We start from the raw sequence: 15742 nt of genomic DNA, 5'->3' as shown, positions 1-15742 counted from the left end.
ACGCATAGGATGGGGAAATATTAGGCAGACACTTAGCTATTAGGGTTGATAAACTAAATTATCACTAATCCAATAACATGAACTGACATTGATATGAGAAGTGTCTTCCCACTGGGCACACACGGGTTGAATCAACGTTGTTTCCATGTCATTTCAACGAAGTGACGTTTAACCAACGTGGAATAGACCTTGAATTGCTGTCTGTGCCCAGTGGGTCTGCTGCAAATATACGTCCCAGAGCTGTGTCACAGAGGCCATTCACAACAGCAGCCTTTTCCGGACACTTTCCCCAGTCTCCTGACTATATTTCCACTGATCATTTCTAACACTATGTCTTCTCTCTTTTCTTCCAGATGGAGGACGTAATAGCCCGCATGCAGGATGAGAAGAATGGAATTCCTATCCGCACTGTGAAAAGTTTTTTATCCAAGATTCCAAGTGTTTTTTCAGGTAAACATCTTACCTAAAGCTTGTGTTGTAATATATTGGAAACGGTGAAATGGTAATGATAGCTAATAAAGTCTTCTGGCTTCTGACTGACTTGGAGAGCTGTCCGTGGTTGTGAAACCCGTACACCTAAACCAGAGATGAAACAGAATACCAAAATGAATCATAATGTTGCAGGGAGCTGTGCAGAGTTCTGAAAAGAGAACCTAAGGTTGAGAAACAACACTCAAAACTGAACACAATGGAAACTTGAAGGCTAGATAGCAATGTAAATGTGTTTTGTTCTCTTTAAAACCTTATGCAAAAGTGGAGCATGCGTATTCCTTTTGCAGGATAACAACAGATATGGGTTGTCATTATTCGTCTGAGTTGCCATTATTCAGGAAGTCACTATCGACCTTCCCTAGAATACGTATACAAGCAGAACAGTTGATGTAATGTGAGTGGTGATCCTGGAACAGTAAAGTACTCTGGGGCCAAGATGAAGTCCATAGAAAGACTAAATGAACAGCACAGCCACAGGATGAATGGAGGAGCTGTTCTGTTCAGTCTTATTCAGTGCTGCTCAGCATTCAGTAAAAATTAAATGCCCCCTATTTAGTAGTAGCTGCAGTATAATAGTGTGTTAATTGAGACACGTATACACTCCCCTCCATATTTATTTGGACAGTGAAGCAACAGCTCTACACTCAAGCGTTCGGGATGTAAGATAAAATGTTAGTATAAAGCGACAATACAGAATGTCACCTTTTATTTAGGGTATTTTCATACATACATACATACATACATACATACATACATACATACATACATACATACATACATACATACATACATACATACATACATACATACATACATNCATACATACATACATACATACATACATACATACATACATACATACATACATACATACATACATACATACATACATACATACATATCATACATACATACATACATACATACATATGCATCATACATACAGTGCATTTGGAAAGTATTCAGACCCCTTGACTTTTCCCACATTTTGTTACGCTACAGCCTTATTCTAAAATGGATCAATATGTATATTTTCTCATCAATCTACACACAACACCCCATAATGACAAAGCGAAAACAGGTTTTTAGAAATTTGGGCAAATATATTAAAAACAGAAAACAGAAATACCTTATTTACATAAGTATTCAGACCCTTTGCTATGAGACTTGCAATTGAGCTAAGGTGCATCCTGTTTCCATTGATCATCCTTGAGATGCTTCTAAAACTTGATTGGAGTCCACTTGTGGTGAATTCAATTGAATGGACATGATTTGGAAAGGCACCCACCTGTCTATATAAGGTCCCAGTGTTGACAGTGCATGTCAGAGCAAAAACCAAGCCATGAGGTCGAAGAAATTGCCCGTAGAGCTCCGAGACAGGATTGTGTCGAGGCACAGATCTGGGGAAGGGTACCCAAAAATGTCTGCAGCATTGAAGGTCCCAAAGAACACAGTGGCCTGCATCATTCTTAAATGGAAGAAGTTTGGAACCACCAGTACTCTTCCTAGAGCTTGGAAGCTGAGCAATTGGGGGAGAAGGGCTTTGGTCAGGTAGGTGACCAATGGGGATGGTTACTCTGAAAGAGCTCCTCTGTGGAGATGGGAGAAACTTCCAGAAGGACAACCATCTCTGCAGCACTCCACCAATCAGGCCTTTATGGTATTGGCCAGACGGAAGCTACTCCACAGAAAAAGCAAATGCCAGCCCGCTTGGAGTTTGCCAAAAGGCCCATAAAGTATCTCAGACCATGAGAAACAAGATTCTCTGACTGATAACACCAAGATTGAACTCTTTGGCCTGAATGCCAAGCGTCACGTCTGGAAGAAACCTGGCACCATCCCTACGGTGAAGCATGGTGGTGGCAGCAGCATGCTGTGGGGATGTTTTTCAGCGGCAGGGACTGGGAGACTAGTCAGGATCAATGGAAAGATGAACAGAGCAAAGTACAGAGACATCCTTTATGAAAACCTGCTCCAGAGTGCTCAGGACCTCAGACTAGGGCCAAGGTTCACCTTCCAACAGAATAACGACCCTAAGCACACAGACAAGACAACGCAGGAATGACTTCGGGAAAAGTCTCTGAATGTCTTTGGCCCAGCCAGAGCCCGGACATGAACCAGATTGAACATTTCTGGAGAGACCTGAAAAAAGCTGTGCAGTGACATTCCCCATCCAACCTGACAGAGCTTGAGAGGATCTGCAGAGAAGAATGGGAAACCCCCCCCCAAATACAGGTGTGCCAAGCTTGTAGCACCAATAAGACTCAAGGCTGTAATCGCTGCCAAAGGTGCTTCAACAAAGTACTGAGTAAAGGGTCTGAATACTTATGTAAATGTGATATTTCTTTTATGATTACATTTTTTTTTGTTGCAAGAATGTATAAAAACCTGTTTTTGTTTTGTCATTATGGGTCATTGTGTGTTTATTGACGAGGATAAAAAACAATTTAATCAATTTTAGAATAAGGCTGTAACCTAACAAAATGTGGTAAAAGTCAATGGGTCTAAATACTTTCCAGATGGCATACATGCTGTCATAATATTACACTATTTTCAGAATAGCCTTGTAGTGGATTACCTCACACATCTCACTATTTTAGCCTCCTAGAAAGTGAGTCATTGCTGAAGGTGTGAATCTTACTGGGTGTATTAATGATGGTAATCTATGATCAATCTTATCTGGATATGCTAATGCTAATTGGCTGTTATCTTACAGTTTTTCTCAATCGGGTACACAATTTTTTTTAAAAATGCTATCAATTTTCAAAACAGTGTACTCAAGACACCGAACTTTGTGGCCTTTTGCAAAACAGTAAATGCATTTGATAAACACATTCATCAAAAGAACACAACAGATGCTCTTTTGGTGATAAAAAGATTAACACAAACATTTCTCTTGAGTCTAACCTGACAAAACAGAAAGTAACCCTGTCTTAAAATAAATCCCAGTTGATCAATACATTTTATTTGCAGTCGATGATCACAATTGGACATACAACAATTAAAATGTGCAGAATTATGGGCAAATACTCTCATTTTATGCATAATTCACCAAACAATTTCCTACACATCAAATCAAATATCATTCATGTTCAAAAAAGAAAATGGAAAGTAAGCACATAGTGTACAGGATCCAATTCTCATCAAAATACATGTTCATGTATTCAATACATAGGCTGGTCTACTCATAGGTTTTTTGACTTTCCATCAGCAAGCAGAAACACAGTGTTAATTCAAACAGTGCTTCCCAAACTGTGGGTCGTGGCAGGGTTAGGTGGCAGGGTTAAACGTTTTGTGCATTACAACACAAAAAATGTACATATACACACTTTCAGTATAAACATAAACAACAAAAAAACAAATATAGAGTATGTAGAAAAGATACTGGACCTATATATTTTTAAATAATAAGAGAATTGCTGAAATAGTAGTGGGCCGGAGTCAAACCCATGCTGCAGCATTATATGTGGTCTAGTGGCAGCAGCTAAGACTACAAGACCAACATAGGTCACAATATTTTCTCTTCTGATGAAAACAACGTGTTGATATTCTTTGAACAAACACTTTACAGGGAATTTTGTATTCATTGATGACACTTGTATTTCAAGTTTTGCAAAAGTGGTTCTAAGAAATGCAATCCAGGTACAACGCCAAGAAAAGGATCAGACATTCTGAAGATGTATTTAAGCGTTTGATCATTACTGTTCTGCTTTGCGTTAGTTTAACCACAGTTTTAAAACAAATGCTTGTACGTGATTGAGACTGCAATCCACCTATTTTTCTGAAGTTGTGGTAAGATGTAGCGAGTCCTCAGGAGCTCATCTCAGAGACAGTGGAAGAAAGAGACAGGTGTGGAGAGTCACTCCATCTCTTGGTGACCCCGCTGATCCATTTTCTTCACATAACACCTTCTGTCCATCTCTTACACCACACCTAGAGAGGAGAGATGGAGAGAGAGACACAGTGATAATAACTTTCCTATCTAAGCCATGTGAAAACCAGTGGTTGAGCTGGGGTGTGAAGATGGCTTGAGGCCAGATGTTGCACTCAATATTGTGGGCTGTTGAGATTATTTACTTGTAAGATCATTTTTATTTACGTGCACTAATGATGGCTTTAAATCCATTCTAAATATATGGCTCTGATATGTACTAGCCATGTTGTCCTTAGCATTAGTTAGCATTAGGTTCTGCCATGACCGTTCCAGCCACTATCAGGCATGTAATTTGTATGAATGAGAACAGAGGTAGGTGGTTTCTAATGGTAATAAAAGCATAGTGTGTTGGACTGCCAATTACCCAACCACATGCTAGGAATTTGCATGTAATTAATGGGCCGACTCTGGTGTATTAAAGGGGCAATCTGGAGTTCAAACAGTAACAAAACAAACATAACACCAATGTTTTGCAAACAAATGAGGGAAGGGGCTGGAGAAATGTAACCACTCTTAAATCCATAGATACAGCTTCGGATGCAAGGACTGACCGTCAATACTATCCAAATTATAGTTTTAACTAAGTGGTGAGAGTGCAATGTTTATTTAAAATAACATTGTTTACAAACAATGGAGCAAAACAAGCTTATATTTTGGGTTGTGATGGGGTATGACAGTTGAACTAAGCTTATGAGGCATTTATACATTATATTCTTCAAGAATTAGTGGGTACATATCATTGATCTATAAGTCGACACATGGATGTAGCAATCCCATTTTGCCCCTTTAATAATGTCTACAGTTTACATCACTGAGCTAAAAGGTGCTTTAATAATGTCTATAGTTTACATCACTGGGCTAAAAGGTGCTTTAATAATGTCTATAGTTTACATCACTGGGCTAAAAGGTGCTGTACAATATGCTTTGGGTGTATTTATGTATGTGGTTTTCCATTCCAGGTTCTGACATTGTACAGTGGATGATCAAAAACCTGAATATTGAAGATCAAGGTAATGCATGCTTATTAGTGTCCTATTATGTCTCCTGTTATGTGACACTAGATATGTGAAACAGGGAATCATTCACAGTTACACTACCGTTCAAAAGTTTGGGGTCACTTAGAAATGTCCTTGTTTTTGAAAGAAAAGCACATTTTTTTGTCTGTCAAATTGATCAGAAATACAGTGTAGACATTGTTAATGTTGTAAATGACTATTGTAGCTGGAAACGGCAGATTTTTAATAGAATATCTACATAAGAGTACAGAGGCCCATTATCAGCAACCATCACTCCTGTGTTCCAATGGCAACGTTGTGTTAGCTAATCCAAGTTTATCATTTTAAAAGGCTAATTGATCATTAGAAAACCCTTTTGAAATTATGTTAGCACAGCTTTAAAACTGTTTTCCTGATTAAAGAAGCAATAAAACTGTCATTCTTTAGACTAGTTGAGTATTTTGAGCATCAGCATTTGTGGGTTCGATTACAGGCTCGAAATGGCCAAGAGGACAAGCAATAGCAAGAGGACAAGTAGATTAGAGAGTCTAGTTTGAGAAACAGACGCCTCACAAGTCCTCAACTGGCAGCTTCATTAAATAGTACCCGCAAAACACCAGTCTCCACGTCAACAGGGAAGAGGCGACTCCGGGATGCTGGCCCATTTTAAAAATCGGAAATGATGGCTGGATTCACAAGATGTTTATCTTTCATTTGCTGTATTGGACTTGTGATTTCATGAAATTATATTATATGATATCCCTGTGGCGCTAGGCTAGGCTATGCTAGTCAGCTTTTTTGATGAGGATGATCCGGGATGGGGGGTCCGTAGAGGTTTTTAACAATGTCTACACTGTATTTCTGATCAATTTGATATTATTTTAATGGACAGAAAATGTGCTTTTCTTTCAAAAACAAGGACATTTCTAAGTGACCCCAAACTTTTGAACGGTATGTGACATATCGAAGACCTTGGGACTATAAGGTTCTATATGTTTAAATCATAGTCCTGAGATACTGAAAATCAAAGTTTTCACATCCCAGATCTCAGAATTGTTCTGTAGGGAATTCTTCTCTCATAACCCATTAAAGTCCTCAAATTGAAGATTTCTGACAGTGTTGTTTTTTTGCTTAAGTGCCATTATTGCTGGCTAGACTAGCCTACACCATACTTAGAGGGAGATGACAAAGACGTGTTCTGATTGGTCCGTCTATATTTGTTCAGGCTTGTGATTGGATTGCAGATAGATAGAACCTTATAGCACCACGTTAAAAATAAAATCACTTCAAATGTACTTCATAGACATATGAAGAACCATCGAAAGATCAATTATATGTGACTAACATATTTTTGACAAAAACATTATAGTCCCAAGGTCTCTATACCACCCTTATTCTGGAGAAGTTCCTTTCATGTTGTATTAATGTAACATGTCAATGACTAATTAGAATCATTGTAACATAGTGGAGAACTTTGTTTCTCTAAAACCTCAGTGTACAGTAGCAGGCTTTTCTAAAGCAATAGATTTTTAAGACATGTATATACTGTAGTCTAGTAGACGCCGCCACTATAGGTCAGGTCACTCAGAGGGAAGCTTTTCAATGGCGGACAAAGGGAGGCAATAGGCATAACCCCTATCACTGATTTAGAGGAGAGCTCGTGTGTGTGTACATTCTGGTGCATGCGTTGGTGTGGATGGGTCGATTCCCCCGCATTAGTGACACATTTATCACTTTCTAACACAAAGCTGACTCAATAGTACTTCATAAACCACGCATGGACTCTGGAGCACTGGAGAACTCTCAAAAGGACTGTAGCCAGGGTGAAATACCTGCTCCTATGCCTCAGCAGGAAACAGGTTCAGACTGAAAAGGGTAGAGCTCTGAGTGAAACCTTTTGATTGCTTGACTTCAAGGGGTTCGATTGAGGAATCTCACTTTACTGTGTCGTCACTGACAAGGTCTCACGAGAGCAGGAAATTGCACTGAAACACAGTTTCAGCTTGAGAGAATCTTGTTGGAGGCCCCAAAGGTCCTGTGAGAAAAGTTTACATTTGGTTACAAATGTTATAGAACACAAATGGACGGTACCAATACACCCATAGCCACATACTAGTACAGAAATGACCTCAAATTAATTATAATCTCCAGTCTGCAGGGTATTTAGGAGGAAGTGTACATTTTAATGGCTCAGCCATTTTAAAGACGATTACAGGGCATACGAGTAGAGTCGGGGGTCATAAAGTCAGACAGCTGTACTTTAGCTAGGTAATAACAATTTGAGGATACTCTTCCCAAGCCAGACACTAATTTCTATTCCAGTTTAAGAAATAATATTTTTTATTTTCCTGTTTCATCCTTTTCCCTCTTGAGTTTAGGATATGAATCCGATTAGCCTACGGAGCAGCTGTATACTTCTGGGTATACCACAATTTGTGGTAATAAATGCATGATTTAGGGCTATGTGCTAACAATCCATAAAGTTGTTAAAAGTAAAGAAATATTAACATTGAGTAGACTAAAGTTATTTTGGGTGGGTGAGTGGATTGGTCTTTAAGCCTGTTTGATATCCACTGTGTGTGAAGCTCTAACCAGACATTCATTTAGATGAATGTGCAAATCCACTCTCAGAATGCTTGAATATATGCAATCTGTGTGTAGCTTCCCTACAGAAGACTATCTGTCTCTTTCTGTAATTACTATATCTCTACAGTGTGTTGCTGTTTCGCTTCAAAACATTGCATCTAACATGCAGACTAACCATCTCACACAAGCACAACATGCATAAACACACACATCCACATGCAAATACACTTGAAGGGCACTCACATTTATCAGTAAACATGTCTTTAAACATGAATGAGTGATAATTTATTGATGCATAGCTGAGTCTTACATACATTCTAGATACAGAGAAATAGTGATAAAAATAGAATGTGTTTAATTTTACATTAGGAGAGGTGACATATGAGGTAAACATCCCCATCGGTACTATACTGACCTCATTTACCATACCCCGGTGAAGGGGGGAAGTGAGGTGTGTCAAAGGGGACAGTGGGAATATTAGGTGTGTTGTGGTGGGAAATTATAGGATTTTATTTGTGTTGTCCAGTGGAGGCCCTTCACCTGGGGACCCTGATGGCTGCCCACGGCTACTTCTTCCCCATATCAGACCATGTACTCACACTGAAAGACGATGGCACTTTCTACAGGTTTCAGGTACAGTGAATTCATAGGCTGCATAGCTCTTATGTGTACTATAATGTACTCCTACTGTCTACCATATCTGATCCAATCCATATCAGACCACACATGGAGGACTAGAATTCATATGTCTTTATTGAGCGCTTATCCACAGGGACTTATGGGCTTTATATTTTACACCTAATCCAGTTATATTGCTGGATGTTTTACTGAGGCAACTAAAGTGCCTCGCTCTAGAGAAATAACAGGGATTTTAAGTCAGGTGTCTCTGTTCTTAGATCAGTTATTAGATCAAGGTGTCTCAGTTCTTAGATCAATTAGATCAAGGTGCCTCTGTTCTTAGATCAGTTATTAGATCCAGGTTGTCTCAGCTTCTTAGATCAGTTATTAGATCAAGGTGTCTCATCTTAGATCATTAGATTCTTAGGTCTATCAGTTATTAGATCCAGGTGTTCTCAGTTCTTTTAGATCAGTTATTAGATCAAGGTGTCTCAGTTCTTAGATCAGTTATTAGATCAGGTGTCTCAGTTCTTAGATCAGTTATTAGATCAAGGTGTCTCAGTTCTTAGATCAGTGTATTAGATCAGGTGTCTCAGTTCTTAGATCAGTTATTAGATCAAGGTGTCTCAGTTCTTAGATCAGTTATTAGATCCAGGTGTCTCAGTTCTTAGATCAGTTATTAGATCAAGGTGTCTCAGTTCTTAGATCAGTTATTAGATCAGGTGTCTCAGTTCTTAGATCAGTTATTAGATCCAGGTGTCTCAGTTCTTAGATCAGTACAGATCAAGGTGTCTCAGTTCTTAGTTCAGTTCTTAGATCAAGGTGTCTCAGTTCTTAGATCAGTTCTTAGATCAAGGTGTCTCAGTTCTTTAGCTGCCTTGTCCCTCACTATTTCCTCCTCACAATCGTTGTCCCCAGACCCCCTACTTCTGGCCGTCAAACTGCTGGGAACCAGAGAATACAGACTATGGTAAGTGTGTCTTAGCAGTAGTGAATAGTTTTACACGATGGAAAGCTGTACAGAGCATTGAATGTAACCATCAACATGATAATATCAAAATGTATTTTATTTGTGTAGCATCTGACATGCAGTACATTGTGGCCCAAATGGCTTTGCAGAAGCAATTGTTCAATTCAATGTGTGAATATATGTATTTGTTTGTAAGTTGCGACAACCCCTCCGGCCATATAGATAGCCGTTTGCATCCTCAAAGCAGCGATGGATGTTGTTAAGACCATTTTACATGCCACATGGTACTCTGGTTATGGAATGACATCAATGTTGTGGCCTAGACTGCAGCTGATGCAGAAAGGGTTTGGCAAAGTAAAAATATTATCTGTAAAACAGCATCTGGTCAACAGTAGTTTTCTCTGTTTTCTGATTGATTTGTTCTTCCTCTGTGTTCTGTGCCCCAGCCGTTTACCTCTGCAAAAGAACAATGCAAAACAAAGCTCGTCTGGAGCTGGCAGACTACGAGGCGGTAGGTCTTCTCTCTTCATTGTCATTGTCTCTGTAGTGTGTTAGCACTAGCATCCTTAACATTGATATCAGCCTGTATATTCATCTCTTTAGTATGTTAGCACTAGCATCTTTAACTTGCCTAGTTTAGTGTTAAGGATGCTAGTGCTAATATACTAAAAAGATGAAGATACAGGATTATATCAATATTTAGTATTTTTTTATTTAACTTTTATTTAACTTTTATTTAACTAGGCAAGTAAATATGTTAGCACTAGCATCCTTAGCATTGATATCAGCCTGTATCTTCATATCTTTAGTATGTTAGCACTAGCATCCTTAACACTGATATCAGCCTATATCTTCAAAGTGAAAACCTTTTGTTCTGTTGCTATTATTGTGATATTATATCATGTCATGAGATAAGACAAATCATTATTTGGCTAGATTTACTGTTTGGATTTTTTATGGTTATTGTTGTTTCAGGAGAGCTTAGCGAGGCTACAGAGAGCATTTGCCAGAAAATGGGAGTTCATATTTATGCAAGCAGAAGCACAAGCAAAGTAAGTTTCCAAATGAAACAAATCTACTATGTGTTGATGAGTGTTAAGTTGATCACCACACTCCTACTCATTATAACGGATGTGCCATTATCTCTTAACTACCATTTCTCAGCAGTTTCCTAATAACACCACATTTTAGGCAGGGGAAGTGTCAAAGAAAAAACATGAATATTACACCAAATATGGTTTTGTGAAAAGACCTAAAAAGTAATTGCTTGTACTGTGTATCCTTTGTCCTCAGAGTTGACAAGAAAAGAGATAAGATTGAGAGGAAAATTCTCGATAGTCAAGAAAGAGCGTTTTGGGATGTGCACAGACCAGTGGTGAGTTTATTGAGCTTTTAAAATCTCATGCTACAAGAGTTACACTATCTCCATAACATAAAACCTAGCTACAAGGTTTGGCCAAATTTTCCTCTGGAGTATACAGCTAACTGGAGCCTAACATGCTGACCAAACCGGACGCGCACGTGCATCCGTGTCACGGATCCCTCCGGAACTTTCATTAGGCACACTTGTCCCCTGTTCCCACTGATTATGTCACGCCCTGACCTTAGAGAGCATTTTTATTTCTCTATTTGGTCAGGTCAGGGTGTGATTAGGGTGGGCATTCTAGTTTTTCGTTTTCTATGTTGGCCTGGTATGGTTCCCAATCAGAGGCAGCTGTCTATCGTAGTCTCTGATTGGGGATCATATTTAGGCAGCCTTTTCCCACCTGTTGTTTGTGGGATCTTGTTTTTGTGTAGTGCCTGTTAGCCCTGCATTTGCTTCACGTTTCGTTTCTGTATGTATTTTGTTTTGGTGATTTTCATTTATTAAAATATTATGTGGAAATCTACGCACGCTGCGCCTTGGTCCAATCATTCAAACGATCGTGGCAGATTAGTACTTGTATAAGTGTGTCCTTTGGATTCCATTGGGCTGTCGATTATTGTTACAATGTCCGTTGGTGCATGTGAGTACCTGTGCTGTGTATTTTGGCTTTCGTGCCATTGTGGATTGTGCAGATGATTACGGGTCTCGTCCCGTGTGTTAATCATTGTGCGCATGTGTTATTTATTCGAGGTACTCCTCGCTCTTTTATTTTGGGTTTCTACCCTGTGTTTTGTGTTTGTTTGGTCTTCGTCCCTGTACCTTTACACGGCACGTGTAATTTGGGGCTTAATAAAAACCCATATTACGCATTCCTGCGTCTGTCTCCCAATCCTTCATGCCAACGTGACAGTCCGCCATCGCGTGCACGTTGATTTTGTTCACCCACACCAGAAGCGATCAGGACATCAAAACAAACTCGAAACCAATTATATTAATTTGGGGACAGGTCAAAAAGCATGAACCATTTATGGCAATTTAGCTAGCTAGCTTGCCGTTGCTAGCTAATTTGTCCTGGGATATAAACATTGGTTTGTTATTTTAACTGAAATGCACAAGTTCCACTACTCCGACAATTAAACCACACATAAAACAGTAAACCGAATTCATTTCTCCTCATCTCTCCTCCTTCCTTCAGGCTTCTTTTTCTTCTTTGGACTTTATATGACGGTTGGCAACCAATTTTATGGTGCATTACTACAACCGACTGGAGTGCGGACCTCAGTTAATCTTTCAATCACCCACGCGGGTATATGCTCCTAAAAACCAATGAGATGGGAGAGGCCGGACTTGCAGCGCGTTGATCGTCACAAATAGAACTAATTTCTATTTTAGCACCTGGCCATGCAGACGCTCGCTGACACGACGTGAGCGGTGTGGTCAGCATGTAAGGGATTGATTCAATCTGTATCACTTAACTGCAACGCGATAGCGCGATTGAAACGTTAAGTTAATTTCCGATTGAGTGGAGATATGTAGCATTTACCGTGATTGCAGTCTCCACGAACGCAGAACATTGCCTTTAAATTTCAATCGCGCTATAGCGCTGAACTTCCGCAATACGGATTGAATCGAGCCCCTAACTTAGTATTTCTGTTTGTGGATATTGTTGTGTATTGTCATGCATACCATGCTCAGAAATATCCATTGTCAAAAACCTACGTTGATCTTATCTTAGAAATTCAAAATACATGGCATAGATTTTTTTTTATTAGATGATTTTTGTAAATGTTAAAGAACTTAACCTGTGCTTTCTTCAGTCTACGAAGCAATTTATTTCTCTATTCAATGTGAATAATGTTCAATGTGAATAATGTTTAATATGAATAATGTGAGGGGTTTGGATAATCGTACAACTTTTTGCTTGGTAAAGGCAGAGCTTTTTGTCTTTCTTCTTTGCCTGCCGTATTATCAAAATGTTATTATTGTACCGTCAATTCCTAAAAAATTATGTATTCACCTGCAGCTCTCCAGGGGTCTTTATGACCTCATCATCCATTCAGACACACTTCCTTCTTAGTAATATCTTCCACTAGGGAATGGAGCCGCTTCCCTGGAAAAATCCAGCTCCATGAGCTTAATTGGAAAATAACAGGATCAATTCATGCATGCTTGGAACATTATAATCAGGTTCCTTTCTGATTTCACAGCAGCCTCGTCAAACCAATTAGCCACTGTGGTCCTGGAGGATACCTTAATTGTGCCCCTTGTTTGATCATGCAGGACGCACAGACAATATGTTTTACATTAATATTTTACTAGATCATGTTTGACTGAGTGTGTAGCAAAGTGCAATAGAAGAAGCTGGTTTTCTGGGTTCCCTAAACAGTCCTACCTGAGCTGCTCGGCAATCAATAGGAAGAAGCAGAGAATGCTCCCTGAAGGGCTTGTTTTTCTTCTGTTCATTTCTGTTGCTCTCCAGCCCGGATGTGTAAACACAACAGAAGTTGACATAAAGAAGTCCTCCAGAATGAAAAATCCCCAAAAGACAAGAAAGGTGACTTTTTCTATAAATCCATTAATTCTGAATAACAGGTCAACTGAAACACTGTTATTTTAAAATATTTGATTTTGGGTGGGTTCTGATTGTCTCTCTGTCTCAGTCAGTATATGGGCCTCAGAATGATGTGCGAACCCACAGCCCCACCCACACCCCTGCCCCAGAGGCCAAGCCAGCCACAGAGGAGCAGCTACAGGACCAGGTAATGTAGAAGCTGCTGGACTTCCAGGGTAGTTTCTCTTGCATTGCAAAATGTATGTTTGGAAAGAAACTGTTCTTTCCAAATGTACATTTAAGATGGCAACACTGTTACTGTCTTGTCAGTTCGACCAGTTTCCAGAAATTCACAAAATATTGTTTCCCCATGTTGTTCCAGATCAATTATTGGGGAGGGCAATTAGACAGACATCGACTGAAAATGTCCAAAGTGGCTGAGAGGTGAGCGAAGTTCTCCGTCTCTTCATTCTCCCCCCCATTAATCCCTTCATGAACTCTCTAAAACTTAATGTAGCCAGCAATTAAGAGCTTAGACAACCTTGAAAAGTGTTTAGCCCAAACAATACCTGCTGTGTATCATCAGCACTAAGGCTAATTGTAATTTCTTGTGCTGTTATGTAACACTGAACAGAGATTCCCATTCTCAGCTGCCTGGGTTACTCACCATTGTGTTAAAGCAAAGATACTGCATCACTTCCTGCTATCTTCGAAGATCAAATACTGTGTAGCATTGATGTTAGTCATATCCTGAGTTCCCCAGGCCGCACGATACATTGTCACGTTTTCTGTAGACTCTACCTGCCTGAACTAAAGAGTAAGGTGTCTTTCTTCACAGTTTGTTGGCCTATACAGAGCAGTATGTGGAATATGACCCCTTCATCACGTCAACCGACCCCTCCAACCCCTGGATCTCAGATGACACCGCAGTATGGGAGCTGGAGGCTAGGTGTGTCTTTTTCAAGTTTATTATTAAATCTCTGTGGTTATTCTGTGTTGATTTACACTGGTACAAGTAGTAAGTGGTACCAGTAAATGATTTGTGAGTTGCTCTGGATCAGACCATCTCCTGAGGGATGTCAGGTAGTAATAAAAGTATTTGTAGCTGTGTAGTGTGGACTGTGTCCTGTTAACTGTTCACTGAGGTTTTCCCTCTGTACACTGTGATGTCTGACTGCGTGAGTCTCTCCCTAGTAAGGAGCCAGGTCAGCAGAGGGTGAAGAGGTGGGCGTTCGGCATCAACGAGGTTCTCAAGGATCAGGTGGGGAGGGAGCAGTTCCTCAAGTTCCTGGAGTCTGAGTTTAGCTCAGAGAACCTGAGGTAGGGGATACAGTGCACACACACACACACACACACACACACACACACACACACACACACACACACACACACACACACACATACACATTTAACGCACGTACACCCCCACATGCACACACTCTCACTTCTTTTCTTTCACACACAATCATAACCTATCCTTGCACTTCATTCACGCTTCCTGTACTTCCTCTTCTGGTACTTGTCTGAACTGTTTTGCCCAGAAGCTAATCTTCAGGTCAATCCCTGGTAATGTAACTAAGTGAGTGTTTGTTATTATCTAACAAAGTCAGAGGTGGATTAACACCTAATTGGTCACATTAAATTACCCTAAAATTAGATGTGATGTTATCACCATTAGAGGACATAACTGAGCACTGAATTTATATATTCAGACAATATTTTCAGACAAAACCTTTGCAGTACATATCCAGAAATTCCTATAAGAAACCATGTTGGGAAATGGCTTATCCTGGACAAGACATGCACAAGCATTCACACGTACAATATGTTGCTTGTCCTATATTAGCCTAAAGAGTGATAGAGAAAGACAAACATTAGGGGGTTCAAGTGATCATGTTTATAGTTTAAAGGGAAAATCCTCAAAATTATATTAGGTATTTTTTAATTTGTCCACTGTTGATACAGTCCCAAAGTTTTTCATGTCTATCAAGGCACAAGGCGAGACCCAGATACAGACAAGGAGGCAGATGGTTGGAGTCTTACAATGCTTATTAGGCAAGAGAATGGGTTGTCAAAACCATTTCAGGCAAAAGGTCAAAACCAGTTCAGAGTCCAATAGGTATGAAGGGCAGGCAGATCAAGGTCAGGGCGGGCAGGATGATCAAGCAGGCGGGAAAGTAGTCCAGAGTCAGGCAGTAGTCAAAACAAGGAAGAATAGTAAAAGAGAATA

General features: G+C 39.7%; 1 protein-coding gene across 4 annotated transcripts in view; it reads left to right on the top strand.

Moving 5' to 3' along the window:
• Positions 1-15742, top strand: part of LOC111951805 (regulator of G-protein signaling 7) — a 50399-nt gene that overhangs the window by 28742 nt on the left and 5915 nt on the right. For 3 of the 4 annotated variants that reach the window (XM_023970039.2, XM_070434973.1, XM_023970038.2), the window contains exons 3-14: positions 354-450; positions 5386-5436; positions 8534-8640; positions 9544-9595; positions 10042-10106; positions 10571-10647; positions 10889-10970; positions 13441-13515; positions 13622-13720; positions 13895-13956; positions 14351-14461; positions 14707-14832. In XM_023970039.2, the coding sequence (XP_023825807.1) occupies positions 354-450; positions 5386-5436; positions 8534-8640; positions 9544-9595; positions 10042-10106; positions 10571-10647; positions 10889-10970; positions 13441-13515; positions 13622-13720; positions 13895-13956; positions 14351-14461; positions 14707-14832 (1004 nt within the window). Of the gene's footprint in view, positions 1-353; positions 451-5385; positions 5437-7799; positions 7860-8533; positions 8641-9543; positions 9596-10041; positions 10107-10570; positions 10648-10888; positions 10971-13440; positions 13516-13621; positions 13721-13894; positions 13957-14350; positions 14462-14706; positions 14833-15742 lie in introns of those variants that run through there. The other variant, XM_023970040.2, reaches the window with a different exon arrangement.

The sequence above is a fragment of the Salvelinus sp. IW2-2015 genome, linkage group LG25 (assembly GCF_002910315.2).
Source record: "Salvelinus sp. IW2-2015 linkage group LG25, ASM291031v2, whole genome shotgun sequence".
Classification (NCBI taxonomy): Eukaryota; Metazoa; Chordata; class Actinopteri; order Salmoniformes; family Salmonidae; genus Salvelinus; species Salvelinus sp. IW2-2015.
The sequence above is the reverse complement of the archived record's forward strand: the minus strand, read 5'-3'. Positions and strand labels throughout refer to the sequence as shown.